At 38.8% G+C, this 22,241-nt stretch overlaps 1 protein-coding gene across 5 annotated transcripts; it reads left to right on the top strand.

The window, feature by feature from the left end:
• The first annotated feature begins 1,497 nt into the window (after positions 1–1,497).
• Positions 1,498–22,085, top strand: plat (plasminogen activator, tissue). Of its 5 annotated transcripts, none has more exons than XM_054774895.1 (15): positions 1,498–1,635; positions 12,942–13,028; positions 13,338–13,461; positions 13,636–13,770; positions 15,425–15,535; positions 16,226–16,400; positions 17,288–17,379; positions 17,487–17,661; positions 17,733–17,818; positions 18,750–18,815; positions 18,904–19,108; positions 19,207–19,343; positions 20,040–20,180; positions 20,292–20,440; positions 21,306–22,085. In XM_054774895.1, exons 2-15 carry the CDS (start codon positions 12,972–12,974, stop codon positions 21,471–21,473), a joined length of 1,821 nt encoding a protein of 606 aa, XP_054630870.1. In that variant the 5' UTR covers positions 1,498–1,635; positions 12,942–12,971; the 3' UTR covers positions 21,474–22,085. The 5 variants fall into 5 exon arrangements, with proteins under 5 accessions (XP_054630870.1, XP_054630872.1, XP_054630869.1 ...); XM_054774897.1 differs by having other exon boundaries at positions 13,338–13,380; XM_054774894.1 differs by lacking the exon at positions 1,498–1,635 and adding an exon at positions 7,827–7,935.
• The last annotated feature ends 156 nt before the right edge of the window (positions 22,086–22,241 follow it).

Below are 22,241 nucleotides of genomic sequence, written 5' to 3' on the forward strand. Positions count from 1 at the left end.
TAGAAGACACAATGGAATAAGGTACTGTATTTACACTCACGGTACACCCGCATACTCTAAAATGACCCAGTATAAGACCTACTTCCAAAATTCTGCCTTTACAAAAACAACATTGCTCAATTTTGATTTAAACCGTCACAATTGTGGTTGTAGTTTACAGCGGTACTACTACTGTAGTACTGTCGTATGATGTAATACTACTGTACTACGTCATACTGATAGTCTGTTTCTAATATTTTGACAGTGATAATAAATAAATAATAAATACAAGTTTACTGTAGGTCTTGTATTGGATCTCATTAGATTGTGCATCAAATTAAGTATCCAATTAGTGTTTAATTCTACACAATTTAAACTAATCTACATTCATTACAATGTGTCAGATTTAAAAGGACAAACTCACGCTTAAAAAAAATGCCAGCTTCCCAAAACCTGCTGTAAAAATATTATGTATTAATATTTTTTTTCAGTCAACCTTTTAAAAGTATTTCAACACTTTAAAGGCCAGTGTGTTTAGAGAACGCCACCTTCTTTTTTTAATAGAAAAAAGCTAAAGTAGAAACACGCAAACACAGACCTTACCAAACATCAATAGCAACGCACACTTATTTTCTTTGCGAGGCACCCTTGTAGAAAACTAAAAATATGGTGTGAAATGTTACTAATGCCCTTTGATTGGCTGCCGACCAGTCCAGGGTGTACACCGTCTCCCGCCTGAAGTCAGCTGGGATAGGCTCCAGCATACTCCCACGACCCTAGCGAGGATAAGCGGCATAGAAAATGAATGGATGGATCTTACTGCATGCTTTGATTGGGAAACTGCAGCTGCGATAGCAGGACTCTTTGCATAAAAAATTGCATTAGTTTATGGGAACATAAAGATGTATTACAAAATTTTCTGATTTTAAGTGGGCCATTTTTGTCACAAGGAACAAAAGTGGCGTTGCCTAATTTAAGTAACAGAGATGACAATCTAAAATGTCTTAAAAATGAATAAAAAATGCCACATGTATTCATTCAACTCAAACAAAATGACTTGAAAATAAAAACCTGAACGGCACAACGTGTCCTTAGGATCTCTTATTAAGGCTCATGCAATACTACTTAAGGAGTCAAGGTTCAAACCTGCAAAAGACCATCCCTATAAATCATCATCTCTGTCAGAAAAGTGAAGTGAGCAAGTAGAGTAATGAGTAAATAGGTTTCTCCTACATTTTAATGAGTTAAAGAGAAACTTTAAGAGAAACTTAAAGGACATGATGTTGAAACAACTTACTCATTATATCTCCTCCCCATACACTATGAGTTACAAACGTCTGGAGAAATGAGTAAATGTGCATCTGTACGTTTTTGTGATTTAAGCAATCCAAAAAATGCTTCTGCTCCTGCCCAGTTCACGCACTTGATGGGAGGGTGGTGCGTAGGGACGTAAGCTCCTCCCCTGCTGCACTGTCATCATCAGGCTGGCAGAACTGCAGCATTTCCCCTCTGAGGTCACAGCAGACGTCCCCCCCCTCTACTTTCTCCTCTCTCTCCTCCACACATGGAACCTTAAAAAGAGAGAACGACGCTGGAGGCGCTCAGTCCCAGATGCGACACATCCACCCAACATCCTAACATCATCATCTTTTTTTGGTAAGCTACTCTTTTCTTTGCACATGCCATTTTTTGTTTAAACATTGACTTTTCTGCTTAGCTACTTTAACTGAGAAATACTACAGAAAAGGCGTTTATATTTGAAAAATGATTATGATACACAGGTGTGGTGTTGTTGCTTTACACTGACTGGATGTGTCTTTCATATGTGAAAGTGTTACAGTAATTAAAATTCGGTCAGAAACAGTTACTTAAAATATTTAAATTTTGATTCAAACATTACATACTGTATGATATGAAAACATGACTAATAATTCTGAAAAAATGTCTTCTAATTATAATGCTAATAATAACAGCCAATCATTCATTTTCTATACCTTGCCCTATCTTTGAGCGAGAGGCGGGGTACACCCTGCACTGGTCGCCGGCCAATCACAGGGCACATACAGACAAACTAAATAATATTCACTAGAAAAACATATTAATATTGAAATATTTAACAGGTGGCAAACATGATGAAATAAAATAAATTTAACAGCATCTTTCTTAATACACTAGGTCCCCAACTTACGAACACAATTGGTTCCAGACGACCGTTCTTATGTCGAATTGTTCTTAAGTAGGGGAAAAGGTAATATTACCAATGATATAGGTACTACATGTACGTGTATACATATACAGTATATGTGTATGTATGTAAATATGAGTTTGGATGCAGTAGTAATATTAAACAAGGATAATTAATGAAAAAACAATAATAAAAGTGATATAATAATACGTAATGATAAATGTTATTTACCTTTGAAGAGTTGGAGTTGGAGTTGGAGGAGGATTTATTGAAAAAAGGACAAATAGTCATCATTGTTAGACTCTTCTAAAAGAGGTAGTGTTCTGTGGGTGGTGTAGAATTAAGCAGGCCTATTAACTCTTCATAAACTTTAATCACACGCTCTGTCTGGGTTGTAGAATTTAGCTTTCCATTTAGCTTTATCTCCCCAGCGTCTAACTCTTCCTCTGTTGGTCCCATTAGCTCTAAGGCTTCCTGTGTTGGTCCCATTAGCAGTGTCACAGTGCCCTCTACTGGTCAAGCATGTACAGTAGCAGTATAAATACTGTTTGAGCGACTACAAGGCAAAACAAAATAAAATATAGACCAGTCGGCTTGTGTTCGTATCCGCGAATGTTCGCTAGTCGGGTGTTCGTAAGTTGGGGACCTAGTGTATATAATATTAAATTTTGTGGTATAAAATGTTTTTAAATAAAAATCTATTAAAACAGGTGCTGTTAAATGTATTTTATATTATCATGTTTGTCACCTGTTAAAGGTTTCATTATAAAAAAAATTTTCTAGTGAATATTATTTGCTTTGTTTATATGTGCCCTGCGATTGGCTGGCGAGCAGTCCCTAGTGGGGACAAGTGGCATAGAAAATGGATGAATGGATGAATATTATTTATTCATCTTTTAATGTTTCATTCATATAAATGACAGTACATTTCAAATATTAATACAAGTGATTTTGAACACATTATTTTGTAGACATTTTAAGGTTATATATATATAAATATACATATACGGAAGCAGTGTAGAAAATGGATGGATGGATATACGGTATTTATACATGTAGACATGCATATACATATATTAATATACATGCATTTTATATATTAAACTAATTACTGCACTCATTAAGTAAAAGCAGAAAAACATGACATTTATATAATGTATACTAATAAAATTAATATATTAATAAGATAAATTTAATATACAGTGTTAAATAGCCCGCAATAACTGAAATCCAGGAAGTAGACAAGTAGTAGTTTACAATTATTATATATGTTTCAAGGCTGTAAAACCCCTCACCATACACTTTGTACACTTTTCTCAGACAGGCAATAACATTTTCTCACATTTCTCTCTTGTTTAAAAACTCTCAAAACGCTAGCGATGACACAGGAGACATGGCAGGACAGCACGAATTGATTGACAATGGTCTGCAGGCAATCAAGACGCAGAAAACAATGGGACAGAGGGAAGAGAGAGACACACAACTTCCCACAATGCAATTCTTCTTAAAGGGCCAGGCTCGGCCTGTAACTGCGTTCATACGCTGTAATAACAAAAAAGAAGCCCAAAAAAATCCGCGAAACAGCGAAAGGTGAACCGCGATAGAGAGAGGGAGACCACTGTAAATGTTTGTTTAGAGCACCTTTCTGAGAACTCAGAAGTTCATAAAAAACTGTAAATCAATGAAATATAAAAGTTCTCTCTATATCTACAGTATATTACAGTAAACAGTTTGGAGGTACTGCATTTTGTTCTGCAGCTACTTTACTTTACTTATTTTTTTCTGGCATTCAGCTGTAAAATTTGCACAGGATCGTGGAGCTGCGGCCTCTTATCACACTAATGAGTCAGATTTGAGCCCCTTGCATTCTTTGGCATTCTTTTTCCTATAGGAGCATACTGTACAGTATGTCATACTGATACTGCTGATACTCGACAGACTTGCATGTTGAGTGAAAGTAGCGTTGCATTCTCTGTGCTGTGGTCATCTGGGTTCATGACTCATCAGGTAAAAAAGCTTTAAGAGGTGGTGATAACTTTGTGGCCGACAATGGCCACATAGTTTCACTGCAGTTTGGAAACAAAAAGTTGAGCTTTCTCAGGCTGAATTTAGGGCATGTGTCCTTGTCTAAAGCTTTTATAAAAAGAAGTCATCAATGCATTCATCTGTGTCTTCCTCCTCCTGCCTCAGTGCAGTCCTGAAAGACGGGATGACTCAGGAGGACTCATTCTCTTTATGCTGACCTCTGCAGATTTTTCCTCCTGCCTCCCATGTTGCACTCTCCCTTTAAACTCCTTCCATGGAGCTGTCTCATCTCCACACCTCCTCCTTACCTGCCTAGTCTTTCTGTCTGTCGACATTTTCAAAGCTTCACTGTGCGTCCAGCAGGGGGGAGCCTTATAGGCAACAATTGCAGCTTTATGCTCCATGGGACTTTTACAGAGCCTGAGTGAGTGAAGAATGAATAATGGTTGCTAAGTAGCTTTCTGACATAGCACATATTGTAGCACATTGTAAAGGAACAATGGCTATAGTGATGCTTTAGTGACCCCGGCAGGTCAAACGGGTTCAAAAACATGTTATGATCTGCCAGTGGAGACCAACAAAAGCATGCCGATGGTGTTGTCCTTCAAATGTTCAGTTCTAAAGACCATAACTGCACCACAATGCCCCCACTAAAGGTGTTTCCTGTGCCAGTTCCTCTCGCGAGTGTTCACTTCATTAAAGGGCCCATATTATAAGATTTATCAACAATCTGAAATAAGTTACAGAGGTCCCATGATAGTGCGTTGGCCAAAATCTGGCACTTCCAAAGTGCTTTTGGTAAACCATACTGGAAACACACGCTGTTGGATATGTGTAGCTTTAATGCTAATGAACTGTGTTTGGCCACGCCTGTATCCAACAGAGTACGTCTCTGACAGAGTACGTCTCCGACAGAGTATGTCTCCGACAGAGTAGTCTCCAAGATGTGCTGTTGTGCACTTTATCCAGTTTTTACACATACACTGTAACTCTGCACTTTTCCAATGAAATAGATGCTATATATCACATACAACAACGTAACACTAAGGAGTGGGACGGGAGGACACAAACGTTAGTAGCGCTAGCATAGCTATGTGAGATTACAATCACATAAACATCAACATCATGCTAGGTTGGCGTATTTGTTGAAGACAAACAAAATTATCACATTTACAGCTCCCATGTCTGCAGCTGATTGATGGATAGCTGGCAGAGCTTTATTTTAAGATAGGAGATATCCAGCTCAGCCACATCCATTTCTCGAGTCCCACATTGAAGAGGACGGCCTGTATAGGGGGCAGGTGGTGATAATGTGGTCTGGACGTTATCGTTTGGCTCTAGGGATATATGTTACAGTTAGAAGATCATTAGCATAGTAGGGGACCATTAAGTCATGCAGATTGCAAAGCACATGGGAGCCATGCTAGAATTAGACTTTTCACATGCAAATGCAAGTATGTTCCGTGCACGTTCTCACCGTTTTAAACTTCCATATTTCGGCCTCATTGCTGGAAGACAAGAATGTCTCACCTCCACCTCTTACAAGCTCAGCGCCTCGTCATCGTTGCACTTCCTTGTCAACATGAACTCGCTGCAAGGAGTCCAAGAAAGCAGTCAAAGTAATACACCACAACTAAATTCATATACAATACAACAATATCCCATCATGTGTGCAGCTGTGCTGGTTTATGTCTTATCTGTTGCATGTGTTTGCCCCACAAATGTGGCGCTGTCATGACTCAGAGTCTGGGTTCTTCTCCTCCTTTTCACTTCTTCCACTCATGTTTGACCTACTAAAGAAACCACACTCCCCTCTAACAACACTCATGACACTTGAAGTTTCCCAAATTAAGAATAGACGCAATTGGTGCCATGACAGTTTCTGCTTCTTCTTCTTAGTGTATTCTTTTCTGTAAATTACTTGGACTAAGAACAGGCACTAAACAACTAGTATGCAATAATAGAATTCTGCCAAAATGTTTGGTTGTATCGCCATCTGTTTGTTAGCGACCAGACTACAGTACTTCCTAGTTTATGGACTATGGGCTCCCATTTTTACTCAAGGGCAGGTGGAATAGTTCCTTTGTGTCACAAATGGCAAAAAGAGAAACTAATACCTCTCACAAATAGTAAATATTCTTTGAGAGCCCCATTTGTAATTGTTTGCCTGTCTTAGTGTAAAACTACCTCCAGGCTGCCCGCACTGGGGCTCAAACACAGGAGTTTTGGAATGGGAGACGAGAGCCCTGACCGTTAGGCCAAAAGACCGGACTGTAGACCCAGCATTGAGTGCAGCTCTTAAGGCAGAGGGAGTGAGGTTTACCAACGTACTCTTGTGCAGTCACACTAGCTGGCATCAGTTACACTAGAAACTAGAGACACTCGAGACTTCTTGGTTCAAGGAGGATGTAAATAAAGAATAGATAAAGGGGGTTCTACCATTTGCGTTTTGGAGTAGGGGGAATGTTTCTGTTGTGACTCAAAACAGCAAAAAGGGAAAATGTCCTTAAACTTCGAAAAAGGCAACATATTTGTGTTTATCTATTTGTTCATTCCTGGAGGTTGTGTTAGGAATAGCATTTACATTTGGCAGGCTACTTCCTGGATCACAGGACTGTACAATTTGATTCTGCAGCACAGGGAACGATTCCATTGTGACTCCAACGGCAAAACGACAACATAACAAAAGTGATAGAAGTCATATTTTTGTTTGTCCATGAGTTGGTTTGCTAAGTAGCTGCTTATTCCTGGTTCATGGAGAATGACGGATGGATAAAAAATTATATTAGAAATACAGTCGTTCCTCGTTTATTGCGGTTAATTGCTTCCGTGATCAGTGAATTACCGCAAAGTAGGATTCAACATTATTAAATAAAATATTTTCGTAGTTAGAGCATAAAAAACATGTTTATGACCTTCCAAATATGTTTTTTACCATTATTATAGGCATGTAGACATGAAATAACACCCCTATTGTCACCTTTACACTCGTATTATCCAATATAGTACACATAATAATAGCAAATAAGCCATCTTATAGATAAATAAGATAAGATAGACTCAGGTAGACTTAGCATTAACAGCATACTTCCTGGTTGCCATTGTCTCATCAATGTAACCTTACTGATACCTAGAGACCAGTGTAGAATACTACGCTACTGCCGCTGTTTATTGTTAAGGAGAGACCCATTATGCACTTCGATTGCTTTATTAACAATCAGAAAACCCATTCAGTGAACATTTGCACAGGAGCTGCTGTCGGCCAATCTCTACACTGCCAACCTGCTGCTTGCACTCAGCTAACAGTCAACTCTAGCCAGTTGGTATCATATATTATTAATTAAGTAATTATTAAGAAGTAGCACAGTACTTCTTGTCTTCACACTTTGGAACTAATATATAACATTTTGAGGCTGTCAAACAGGGCCTCATGCAGGTCAGATACCACAGACTCCAAACAGGGTGGGAGGCACATGTGTTCATGTCTGATGCGAGCGTGTTTATGCATTGCATGGCTTGATACTGTGCGTGTTTCACAGCCAGTATTTTAGCAGGAAACATATGCTTTCAGCTGACAGGGGAGGGACAGAGAGGGGGGACAGCTAATCCCCACAGCTGCACAAAAGGAAAACAAAAAGGACTATACACACGCTCGCTCGTCCGTGGGGCTCAGTTTGGGGGTTAAAAGTATTCGGGTTCAATTGGTTTGTTTGACAAAACAACTCAGATGTGACCCTTCTTTCATGGTGAGTGTGTGAATGCTTTAATAGCCCTTGAAGTGTTGGTTCCTATGTGTGTTTGTGGGCTGTGATATGAAAATACATCTGCTTTCTATGAGCTCAGTCAACCAGAATAGGTGAGTCAGCAGACAGCACAGAATGAAAACTTTCCCAAGATTAGAGGATCAGACATGTATGTTTGGTTACTATGCACTCTGAAAAAAAGTACCTTTAAGGGGCTTCAAATGTAGTGCTTTTGTGTCCATGACACCTTACAACTTGCAGCCAAGAAAGGTACAAACCTTTAAAGGCACATTTGGATTGCAGGAGCTTTTAGAGGACCTATTTATTGTGTGATAAACTGCAGGAACTACAGTATTGTCTAAATGTAATTCTGGGGTAGTTTATTTACCCTTAAAATAATCCCTGTTCCTAAGATGTCTTTTGAAATGATCCGGAACCTTTGGTCTGCAGTGCGGAAATGTCTGATAGGATGACAACTCATTGCAATTTAGCTTTTTTTTAATGACATGCAGGACAAAAAAGTCGACCACAGATGAGTAGACAATGAGGCCATGCCATGGCCTTGTTGGAACCAATTTTTCCAACAATGACACCCAAAAATAATAGTAAACTGCAGTCTGAAATGAAAGTGTTTATTGAAAGACTGTATTATTACTCTTATTACAAGGGAAGCACCAAAGTTTCATGGCCCTAAAGTTGTACAATTTTCCGGAAAAATATGCTTGAAGTCAAACCAAATTTCAAACCATTATCACACGTGCTGTGATGTCATGCGAGGCAAATCTGGTGTCACTTCAGTTCTCTAAGCCACCAAAGAATGGTCAAGAGGAAAAATGTTGTGATAACCATAGAACCAGAAATTGAACTTACACGTATTATAAACTCAGCAACATTTATTAATTCCAACAATACCTTTAACACACCACTAGGTGGCAGTATCTCAAAGCAAACACCTTCCTCTCTCTTTATTGTGGTTAATTGGTTTCAGAGCCGACCTGTGATAAGTGAAGTTAGACTATAGAAAACCTGTTTACTACCTTCTAAATATGGTTTTTAATGTTATTTGAGATCTTTGGACAAGAAATAACACCCATTACAGTAGACATAATAACAGAAAATAAGACATATTAGACATTAAAAAACATAACATAGACTCACACTTAGCATTGCGAGAGTTCCTTTTTTGTTTTTTTGTGGACACTGTCTTAGCTTAGCCAGGACACATACCTGTCAAATACATTGCATAATACTGACATATTCCTATAAATGTAGGATAAAGAATACAGTAGGCATGAATTTACTGCAACAAAAGTGAATCACGAAAGCCTTTGCCAAGAAATAATGTGCCTGTTTATTGATTATGAAGATCGCTTACAGCTTTTTACTTCCAGTAAAAATGAGAAGGATGTTTCTGCATTCTTACAGGTACGTACAGCATATAAATAAAAAGGTTACTTCGAAACAAATGTCAGTCATATTGTGCATGTAGCTTCATTCAACCTACTTTTGTTTCCTCAATCTCAGCACGCAACCCCCACGTCTTGTGACTCACGTTTACTCACACTGAACTTGAGATTTAGCAGCTGCTCCCCTCGCACTCCATTTTCAAATGCAGCTTGACAACACGCTTAGACACACACACGCACACACACACACACCCAACAAAAAGTGGAACATAAGAGGAAATCCACGCTGCGTTTGTTATCTTTTCATTGAGCAATAAAAAGCAAATTGACTAACTGAGTTGACGTTTTCTTCCTCCAGGCTTCCCTTTCTGCTTTCCTCTCATTTCCTCTCCAGTCTACGGTGCATTATTGTGATATTAGAGACGCAATTTTGCAGAAATGCTCAGCTTGAATGTATACAGTGCAAAAGGTTTCCTGTTTCCTCCCAGTGTGTGTGACTTTTATGAAATATGACTAACTTAATTGGATGTGAATGGAAGAGTGCTGCGCATTGAATAAGACAGGGAAGTAAATGATAAGCTGGGGCCCAAACTCATCTCTAATTGAGTGTTATCACTTCTTGTGTGACTCAAGCAATCGACAAAACTTCAATAGATGACAATTGCCGCCATGTACACCCACACCCGTCCCACCCTTTCCTGCCAGTGACCTCGCTTAGGAGGTATGCAGGAAGGAAGCAACAAAAGAAACATAAAATTGTAGATAGAATTATGCAAGGTGACCTGTACTGTATGTATGATTTTCCTGCAATTGTTAGGTCACGATTGATGGCACAACGAAACATGCAGTGAAGTGGTTCAACAAGGACGTTCAGCTCTATTAGTCAGCTTCCTGGATTATTTGATTGTACTGTATGTTTACAACCTTGAGTATGTTTCCACTGTATGCAAAATGGTTGTGAATGTTCCTACTTCCACGTGATTACTTGGAAATACAACATTACTGTAAATGCTCCAATTATCGCTTCAGTTATTCAATCAATCGCTGAGTCTACAAAAACAAATGATTGTCAGTACTTCAAATGAGCTCTAATTGGCATAAGAAATCTCCCAATGTCATTTTTATGAAGCTGCATAAAAGCTGCGCTATTCATTGGTTGGTGTGAAACTCATCTGTTACAGTATTGTTGATAATGAGCCAATCAATGGTACTGTATTAACGCTGGCTGAACAGTTTGCTCCTCACCGCTATTACAACATTGGTTTTGTTGCTGCCATGTTGCGCAATATACATATACAGTCAAACCTGTCTTAGCGGCCACCTTTATAGAACGGCCACCTGCCTATAGCAGCCACTGAAAAATCCCCCGCAGCAAATTTACATGTTATAGACCCTGTGTATAGCAGTCACCTGTCCAACGCGGCCAGCGGCCACCCAGTTTGTCTCCCTTGGTCAATATCTGACCGCATATAGCGGCCAAATTACCGACTCAAGCAGAAGCTTCATGCACGAAAAAGTTTCGTTTTTTAATCAATGAAGCACTGGTCAATACTGTAATGCCGCTTGTTGTGGGGAAGGAGCGACTCACGTCGCCGATGCACTTTAATGGCTTTATTAACAGCGGAGAACACTGCAGGACTTTACATCCACGCCAACATAAACACACTTCCCAACTCTCTCCAAACTCACAGCTAGCACTGAGCCTAGCTCTCCTGCTCGGGACGCCCACCGTCACTTCCCGTCACTTCCTGATGAACTAAAGCTGTAATGACACTTGTATAAAAAGTAAAATATAAAAAACAAGCGTAAGACATTACTAGCACAGCTTTGTTCTGTGGGTCGTGGATTTATTCTATCAGTTATTATTAAGCCTCTAGCTTCCTTTTAGTAAGTAAAAACCTTGGCTATGATTGCACTACATTGTCATGTAGACCTACAAAGTACACTTGGAAGAACAAGAGGTGAATAAATGTATTGCAACTGATGTGAAACTGATGAGGGGTAGGATTAAATAAGCTTTGCTTCTTCCTACTCCTTTTTGGACATGCAAAATTGTGAATTGTACTATGTGATGTGCTACTGTTTGACTCATATGCATGTTCAGGATTAAAACCATGAACCATGATAATAACAAGCCTAGTAGTGCTGTACAACTTTTATCCGCAGTCCGCAGTGCCTTCTACTGGTCAACATTATTATTATTATTATTTCCCTTTTTTTCTTTTTTTTTCCTCTACTGGTCAACATTCAAACTGGACGCCAACCTGTCTATAGAGGCCACCTGTCTATAGCGGCCACTTTTGCAGACTCCCTTTAGCGGCTGCTATAGACAAGTTTGACTGTATATAATAAATGACCACGTGCTCAAAGAGCGCTACATTTTTCTTTCCACTTTCTCAAGCACTCCAAATCATGCATCCATCCATTTTTCTATGCCGCTTATCCTAATTAGCGTCGAGGGCGTATGCTGGAGCGTATCCCAGCTGACTCTGGGCGAGAGGCGGGGTACACCCTGGACTGGTCGCCAGCCAATGGCAGGGCACATGTAGACGAACAACCATTCACACTCACATTCATACCTATGGGCAATTTAGAGTCGCCAATTAACCTAACATGCATGTTTTTAGAATGTGGGAGGAAACCGGAGTACCCGGAGAAAACGCACGCACGCACGGGGAGAACATGCAAACTCCACACAGAGATGCCCGATCTCCTGACTGTGTGGCCAACATGCTAACCACTAAACCACGGCCCCACTCAAAATCATGTTAAAGTTAAAAAAAACATGTTATATAAAATTACTTTTTACATTTCTGAAATAATAATGTCAATGTAATGCAAAACTAACTCAAATAAGCGTCATAGTCAAATGTTAACAATGTTATTGTATTAGTTTGTTTATATTCACTGGCAATTTTCAAAACTACAAGAACATAAAACACACAAAACAGTAAACAATTTGTAAAATTTTTTTATTTTTTATTTTTAACTGAAACACAACCATTTTTTTCATACAAAAAACAAGCTTAGAACTACAAAACTACACAAGAGTATTAGCACTACACACAAAAAAAACCCTTCTGTTACAAGAAGAGGAGAATTTGACTTGACTCACTTGTTAAAATGAAGTCTTTATTCTGAAATATAATAATAATATACAGTACATGCCAAAAGTTTGGACACACACAACATAACTGATGGTCCCAACCCCATTAATAAGGCAAGAAATTCCTCTAAGTAACCCTGACAAGGCACACCTGTGAAATGAAAACCATTTCAGGTGACTCATTGAGAGAACACCAAGGGTTTGCAGCGCTCTCAAAAACGCAAAGGGTGGCTACTTTGAGGAATCTAAAAGATAAGACTTATTTAGAATTATTTCACACTTTTTTTGTTAAGTACATAATTCCACGTGTGTTCATTCATAGTTTTGAGAATCTACAATGTAGTCATAAAAATAAAGAACACGCATTGGATGAGGTGTGTCCCAACATTTGGCATGTACTGTATAAGAAGTTTATACAACAGCGATTGTTTATGTCGTTCACCATTCATTTTTATCTACTTAATGTGATGTAATGTAAATTCATTTTTCACTTGCAGAAAACTGAAGAGTTTCAAACTACATCAACCATGAGCAGAACACTGCTATTGCTCCTGTCTGCTCTCTGCTACTCCCTAGCGGACAATGTAAGTAGTACACTTACTGTTTACTGCCCATGAAACAGTAAGTGAAGTGTGATAATCTCCAAACTTGCCTGTTTAATGTATATGTTTAAACTTAAGTGTCGTAAATATCATATACAACTTGTATGGCCTGTGAAAAAGTCTTTAGCCTCAGAGCAAACATTTAGTCAGCTTAGTAAATTCTCACATTTTGAACAAAACGAATAACAAGAAGTGTGTGGTTAGCTAGCTTAAAGGCAGAGAGAAATACCAATGTTTAACCCCCAGTATCTATGAGGGACAACCAACATTTTTGCTTTTATGTTTTTGTAGGTAGAGCTGTTCCGTTCCAAGAGAGGAACTCGTTTTTACCGAGGTGAGCCTAAGCGGCAGCCAGCTAGACGGACAGTTTTCATTGTTCATGTCCAGAAGCCTTCACCTTCCTTTGACACATCCTGTGAGACCCACCACTCTTTTTGTTTGTCTTTCCTTACAATAACACCTTCATAACCAAACATCACATTCTTTTGTTCCTCTCCATTTTTGTATATGTAACAATCACTACTGTTGAATCGGTTTGTCTTCCATTTTGATTGGCTCATTGTTTGTGCGCGTGTGTGTGTCTTCTCAGCACGTTGTGTGGATAGTGAGACGTCAGCCGTGCGTAATTTTGGGGACACTTGGCTGCGATGGAGGGGACAGCGTGTGGAGTATTGCCATTGTGGTTTAAGAGGACGAGAACTTTGTCACATTGTGCCTGTCATCAGTGAGTGAGACATACAATCACTAGTCTGCTTTCATATCATATTTAATAACTGCAAAGTCAAAACAAGTGTTTGTCTGCAACACTTGTTCTTCACAAAAGAAATGTTTTTTTTGCTTGGAATTGTAACCAGTCCAACACAAAAAATGTGGTATTATTAAGCATATATAGAACACAGACAATCCAAAATGAATTCAAATGTCCATGGGCAGTGGTCAGTTCAAAGCCTCAGGGCTACAGCCAGGCCAAACATATACAGTGGTGTGAAAAAGTGTTTGCCCCCTTCCTGATTTCTTTTTTTTCTTTTTTTTTTTGTGCATGTTTGTCACACTTAAATGTTTCAGATCATCAAACAAATTTAAATATTAATCAATGACAACACAACTGAACACAAAATGTAATTTTTAAATGAAACTTTTTCTTATTAAGGGAGAAAAAAATCCAAAGCTACATGGCCTTGTGTGAAAAAGCGATGTCCCCTAAACCTAATAATTTAGCAGCAACAACTGCAATCAAGCGTTTGCGATAACTTGCAATGAGTCTCTTACAGTGCTGTGGAGGAATTTTAGCCCACTCATCTGAAACATTTAAATGTGACAAACACATGCAAAAAGTAAGAAATCAGAAGGGGCAAACACCTTTTCCACACCACTGTAAATCATAAAACTCTTTAGTTTTCCTGACCTTGTAATGCGGCACAATGTGCTGTATATCTCAACACAGACATGGTGTGTCAGCTGACATGATGGGTTGCTTTTTAGTTTGCCTGTTTGCGTGCCCTTTGTCTTCCCCTTTAATTTCTCCTCCCCTGTCATCATAATTTTTTGTTAGCCTGCCTCACTACTACCCACTGTCAGCTTTCTTAGATGTAGTTTAGTCTGAGATCGTTTGTCCCGAGTGAGCTTTCACCATCCCCCCCACATTGATGAATTTGAGGGTCGCCCCTCCCTCAGACAAATTATAACCCCATTGTAGCCAGCCAAGTTATGAGCTCAGGCCACAGGCGCTGAGCCCACTGCTGGTGTTGTCCTCAGCTAGACCTCTTAGAAAAATAAATAGAAGACCTGACTGTCAACTGCATGAAACCATTTTTCCTCAAGAGTTCTATAAAGTCATGATAGACTAAGCATTACTGTAGCATTACTACAGTTGGTGGTACCAAACGACTTCTCTCCAAGTAAGCTTGTCACTCACACGCACACACCAGTGACCTAGACAGATGCATTTGTGATGCGGAGAGCTGCTGGAAAGAAGTGTCTGAAAGATTGTTAGTAAGTCAACAAACAATAGGGGGGAAGAATTATGATGCTAATTTTATGATAATGACAGAGTCATCAAAAAAATGTTTTGCAGCTAAAAAATAAGATGTCCTTTTTATTGTAATCTACCAGTTGTTATTTCACTGATAATGAAAACAAATATTGAAAAAAAACCCTTCATTTTGTCTTAATAATCTCCTCAAAGAGGTCTTGAAAAATAAGTGTTGTGTTCTATTCAGGGGTATCTTATGTTCTGGTCAATACGGTATATTATATAGTATCTATATCTATAGTATCTACAGTATCTATATATATATACACACTTGTAATATATATATATATATATATATATATATATATATATATATATATAAAATGTATTCTTCTGTCTCTTGCAGACTGCTACATGTCTCATTGTTACAACGGAGGGACGTGCAAGGAGGCCGTGTACTCGTCAGACTACATCTGTCAGTGCCCACCAGGCTTCAGTGGCAATCAGTGTGAGATCAGTAAGTACACATGTTCGTATATCATGTGTTTTATTTCACTTTTATTGGGCTCCAAACTCATCCAAGCATGCCTTGCCTTGTTGTGTGCACTGGGTCACAGTCATGCTGGAACAGAAAAGGGTCTTCCCCAAACAGTACCCACAAAGTTGGAAGCATACAATTGTCTAAAAGGTGCAAAAACACTGTAATATATAATTGTTTTTTTTTCTGAAGAGTGCTTTCTAAGACTGTTAGACACCACACCCTCTCTGTGAATAATTGCACAAACACCAGTCAGTCCCAGCCAGCCAGTGATGGCCTTTATGGAAACCAGACCCAATAAATCTGATTGCTTTTTTAAGTGTATCATTACACCAATTGGAAAAACACTATATAATTGCAATGAGGACTCCAGTTATGCATTTACCACCCTAAATAACTTCAAGAATTAACCTTCAAATTCTGTTTTACATTCAGTTTGCACTTGAAAAACACACATGCACAATCAAACTTGTTGGCATGCACTAAGGAAGTCATTTCAGAGTGATAACATTATCAAATACTGTGAAGAAGTGTTCTGGAAACAGGAAACAGGCTTTGTTTGTTCAGAATCAATGAATTACTCTAGATGAGCTGTTTTTTTAACACCAAACGAACGAGGCACTATCTCATCACTCTGCAATTATTTCTCTAATCTTTTCTTTTCAATAGACAATAGAGAGAACTGTGTTGCTGGGCGAGGAGAAGGGTACCGTGGCACTTGGAGTATCAGCAAGTCAGGATCAGGGTGTATCAACTGGAACGCCACATCCCTGAGAGGGAAGAAGTTCACTGCCAGAAAAGTGGATGCCAGCAGTCTTGGACTTGGCAATCACAACTACTGCAGGTCTGTGGCCCATTGGGGTAAAATACAAATTCAAAGTTGCATTCTGTGCATGCAGTTTCATTTTGTTAGTTAACCACAAATGCATTTTACTTCCACTTTTGCGTTTTTAACAAAAAAAAATGTTGCAAACTACTGCTTGACATAAAATGTTGAGTGCAAATCTTTATTTTATTTTATTTTTTGCATCTGAAGAAAGAATATGTTTAGTGAACACTGTCAACACTGTAAGCCTTTTTTACATGTTTTCATTGCATCTTTTTTTGGAACAATTAGGAGGATATTGCAAAAACTATGAAATCAATGGAATTTGGGTCAAGGAAAGATACTTACATTTCTGCATGGGTGCAAGTGAATGTGTGCATCCAGTCTTGTCATATTTGTTAACATTGCAGAAATAAAGCCTTTTTTTGGCAGTGAATATGAGTTGTTAATACCAAAATTCAGACATATGCTCTATGAAGGTTGAAATTACTGGCCTACATCCAAAATAGGATTTATTTACCTAAGAGAGGAAGTCATTTTTGTAGGGGAAGTCCCAAAATGAAGAATAACAACAATATTATTTTAAAAAGTGTAATTAAATAAAATGTTGTAATATTATAAAATATTTCAAGATATTATTTTTTTTAAAATGAAACAAAACCAATATGTATTTTTCACGTGTTTCATGTATTGTTGTAATAGAAAACACTCATGCAGGAGTTCATGGAGTTTATTTTCATTTATTGTGTGATTAATTCATTTATTATTTTTCCAGGACATTTTTTTTCTGAATGAGAAATCTTGTCACAGTTGAATCTCACCAGATCTTGTGACACTCCTACTGTCATGTCTCTGCTATAGCACAAATGTTGGCAGCATAACAAAAGCTGATCTTCTTCTTTCAGGAACCCTGACAATGACAGCGCCCCCTGGTGTTATACATATAAAGGCCCTCAAATTGCCTGGGAGTTCTGTTCTGTGCCCAAATGTCCAGAAGGTAAAACTTCACATACTTGCTGACTGAAATTGTAATAATTCATTATTTTCAAAGAGGAAAATAAAATAATTATTAGATTTTAACCTTCACCGTGTGATCTGTATCAGATAAGTACGAAGAGTGCATGAGGGGCATTGGTCTGACCTACAGAGGCACAGCATCCCTCACTAAAAGTGGCTCCCACTGCCTCCCGTGGGACTCTCCAGCTATCATGCACAAGTACAACAATGCTTGGAGGTCCGACGCCCTCGAAGTGGGGCTTGGAAGCCACAGCTACTGCAGGTATGCACCCAATGAAATACATTCCCATGAAACACAAGCCACCTCCTAATTCATTCATCTTCTCTCAATAGGAATCCTAATGGTGATGAAGGTCCATGGTGTTACACCTACAAGAACATTCAGCTAACCTGGGAGCTCTGTGATATACCCAAATGTTGTGAGTTGACCTTGTTGACCCTTCTCTTATTCTACACTGTGAGTGTCTTCATGTAAAGTCCACTGGAGCCTCAAATTTCCTCACATTTTAGAAAAAAGAACATATTCACTTCTATGAAATGAAAAATATAATCATGACATCCATAGGACCCCCCCCCCCCCATGTAAACTCTACAGCAGGGGTGTCCAAAGTGACAGTAATTTTACAAGAATAAAGTAAAATTATTAAGAACAAAAAAGTTGTAATTTAACACAAACAACACTGTAATATTATTAGGAAAAATTGTGTTATTTTAGTATAAATATTTAAAGAAAATGACTATATTTTTAACGTCGTAATATTATCAAAAACAAACAACAACATGCATCATTTCATTTTTCAGTATGTGGCCCTTGGTGGAAAACTTTGGACACCCCTGCTCAGCAGCAATTGCAACACAATAAATTGAAAAGAATCCAGAAAATGTTCCGGTATTTGCAACTTCTCAGGAAAAAAACAACATAATTGTAAAAAAATGGTTAAACGAGAAGGTTTAACATGATGTTATATGCTTATATTTATAGAAATGTATGGAATACTCCAATTATCGCCGCTATTCAATTAACCGCTGAGTCTCCTATAGAAAATAACCGCCGGGGTAACCTCTTCATATAGTTTTTATTTACTGTACTCCCCAAGATGTCAGTAGCTGCATTATACTGAGGTGTCATGAGTGCATCTAGCAGCTTTATCCGTTGTTTACAATGAACTCAGCGTATTAATGCTGGTTGAGTAGTTTGCGTACTTACCGCTATTTCAACATTGTTTATGTTGCAGTTGTGTTGTACAATATACTGTACTTGGTAAACAAATGTATCATGAAACATTTAAGATGATTCTAGAGTTAATACATCTACTGTATTAGCGTAACCATGCTGCTCACCTTTTTCAGTAAGTCGCCCACCCACAATCAACCCTCTGGGACCTCGAGCCCCCACAACCAACAATGACAACAGAGGTATGACATCATCATTACATCATCACATCTCCAGTCAGGTTGTGAGCGTTGTTGAAGCATTATCTCACCACGTGTCCTCTCGTAATAGCGACGTGTGGCCAGCGTTCAGACAATACCCTCACCCAGCCTGCCTTCCGTATGTTCGGGGGCCGAGAGAGCGACATCACGGAGCAGCCCTGGCAGGCTGGCATTAACGTTTACCAGCCTCGCGCACGTCAGTACTTCCACCTCTGCGGAGGGGTGCTGATCGAGTCCTGCTGGGTCCTGTCGGCTGCACACTGCTTTGAGACAACGTAAGAATCATCACAGTTGCATATAGGCACACAAGCCATTTAAACATGACAACCATGCAGCACGCATTGAATCACCTGCTGTTTTCGTTGTTGTTCAGGCATAAACCCTCAAAGTTGGAGGTGATTCTGGGCAGGACATTCCGCAAACAGAATTCAAGCAGTGAGCAGATTTTTAAAGTTGAAAAGTACTGGGTCCATGAGAAATTTGACAGTGAGACATTGGATAATGACATAGGTGGGTGCATTTTGCCTTGTTCTAATTAAGTTTGCCTTCTTCACTCTGACCTCTTTCATTGTTTTTGTTTGTAATCAGTTTGAGCTCCTTGCATGACTGAATAGTAAAGAAAAAACATCCTATTCATCATTTAATTGGATTACCTCACATTTTTACTTAATCATTGGTTAGATAGACACAAGGACATTTATATATACAATGATTACATCAGTAACATCAGTAACACATTTGACAACACAAACATGCAGCATACACACTCGTACAGTGGTGCTAAAGAGCATAGATACTGTATTTCCTCAACTATTGTTTATTTGTTATGATGATATAACCTTATTGGGTTATTGGGGTTATAACCTTAACGGGTCACCATTGTATTAACATAGTAATGTCAACTATAGATCATACGGTAAATACAGTACAGCCATCTAGTGGCAACCCCTGTTATTTCATTTACTCAGGTGGAAAAAGTAGCTTTTATTTGAGGTGAGACATTTATTAGTTCAACTGGCAATTAATTGATGCATGGCGCCACTATTTTGAGGAAACGCAATAATAAAAGTTGAAAAGCGCCACAATATCCTCAGGAAATGTTGTGAAATGACTAAAGACTTGTTGCTTGCATGAACTGTAACTTTTTAAAGAGAATCCCATACAGTGGAGAACCACCCTGACATTCTTCCATGCAATCTTTTCCAGCTCTGTTGAAGCTGAAGTCAGACATTGGTGTCTGTGCCGTAAACTCTCCAGAGGTTCTTCCTGCGTGTCTTCCTGATGCTGGCCTGGTGCTTCCTGACTGGACCGAGTGTGAGATCTCAGGCTATGGAAAAGACACAGAGTGTACGCTAAACCCCTATCCCTGAATATTGTGACATGACTTAAATAGCATAGTTATCCAGTGTTAGAGGTGATGATAATAATAATAATCAACTTGACCTTTCGTCTTCACAGTTTCTCCTTATTACTCTGAGCGCGTCAAGAGAGGTTTTGTTCGCCTGTGGCCCAGAGAACGCTGCATCCCTGATGTGCTGTCAGGGCGTACGGTGACTGCCAACATGCTTTGTGCGGGCGACACCAGAGGACTGGATGATGCCTGCAAGGTGAGACTCCCCTGCAATGTTTATCACTGTGGTTGGACATCATATTTACAGCGGTATTTAAAATAATGTATCTCACTATGATGTAGTACAGTTTTACACCGCTGCAACCACAATAATACACATATTGTTTCAAGCAAGTTGATATATATACAGTCATCCTTCGTTTATTGCGGCTAATTGGTTTCAGACCCGACCGTGATAAATTGATTTCCGCAAAGTAGTATACCTTATTTATAAATGGAATATTTTCATATTTAGCGTGTAGAAAACCTGTTTAGGTCTTTTAAATATACACTATTAGAGCTCTCTGGACGTGAAATAACACCACTGTATCACATTACACTCATCTTTCCCAATATAGTAGACATAAGAATAGAAAATAAGACATAATATAGGCTCATACGTTTTAGCATTGGGAGAGTTCCTTGTTGTTTGTTTTTTTACTTCCAGGACTTCTTGCAGTGGCTGATGTAACATTACTGACACCTAGTGACCAGTATAGAATGCTACATATCAACATGTCTTTCAGTGCATTTTCTGAATGTCTTATTGTATTTTAGCTCATTTTTTTTGCTTGGAAATGCTTAATTTAGGTCAAAAATATGTCAAATTTGCTTAAACATCATATTGATTGACTAACAATAAAAACAGTGATGGAGTGAAGCTGCGAAATTGGAAGCAAGATGCAGCGAGGGACGACAGTATCAGAAACCACTTTGTGACCAGCATCACAGTCACCTACAAGACTGGACTTGACCATTTTTAATAAAGCTCTCATGACATTGTTGTTTATGTGCAAGTCATGTATGCATTAGTTCAGCTGTGCTCATTCACGACTACTTTTTGGTTATTCCCCCCCCCCCAGGGAGACTCTGGCGGTCCACTTGTCTGCCGCAACAACAACAAGATGACCCTCATGGGTGTCATCAGCTGGGGTGACGGCTGCGGCCAGAGAGATAAGCCTGGCGTCTACACCCGCGTCACCCGCTACATCGACTGGATTCAAAGCAAAATCAAGGCCAGCCCGGTCTGAGTGACAGATGTATGCTTACGATGTGTCTAAATCAAACTGGTGGATGTTTGACAGCAGCGAAACCACTTTTTTAGAGGGCTGACGGGAACAAGAAGGTTGCGAGCGTTAACACAGACGCTCCATGTTTTTCATTGTGAATGGACAGAATATGTCCTCCCTCTTGTTCATCTGTGTTTGTCTTCATGCACGGACATGTTCAGTTGTCTTTTGTCACCCTCCAACATCACCTCTGTGGGGGGTTTCTGAAGTTACAGAGGTTGACGACACTTACGGTATAGACTTATGCTTAAATGATCCAACTCCTAAAACTAATCTGCTGGTTCAGATTTAGCTAGTTTTCAGTTGACGAGAGACAGTTTAGTTTTGTCTTCTCTGTTTCTACACAACACTCCTCCAGACCCCTGGGTTGAACCCAGCATGTACAACAGGCGTCATGTATTATGTCTGTAAATTGCCTTTTGTATTTTAATTAACGGCTTTTTTTGCTGCACAGCATATCTCTTAAATATGAATAATTTGTATTTCCCAGGAAGGGTTTTAGAACTTTTTGTACTAATTTAATATTTATGTGTATTTTATAGAGATTTACATGTATTGTAAATAGTGTGTCATATAATCTCATCTGGTAAAATACAATAAATCATATTTGCAGTTAATACTTTGTTTTTAAAAAATGTATTTATATATTTATGCACACACACACACACACACACACATACTGTACCTACACTATAATATGATCAAATTAATTTAATTTGAAATCAAGGC

Source organism: Dunckerocampus dactyliophorus, chromosome 4 (genome assembly GCF_027744805.1).
Source record: "Dunckerocampus dactyliophorus isolate RoL2022-P2 chromosome 4, RoL_Ddac_1.1, whole genome shotgun sequence".
Lineage (NCBI taxonomy): Eukaryota > Metazoa > Chordata > Actinopteri > Syngnathiformes > Syngnathidae > Dunckerocampus > Dunckerocampus dactyliophorus.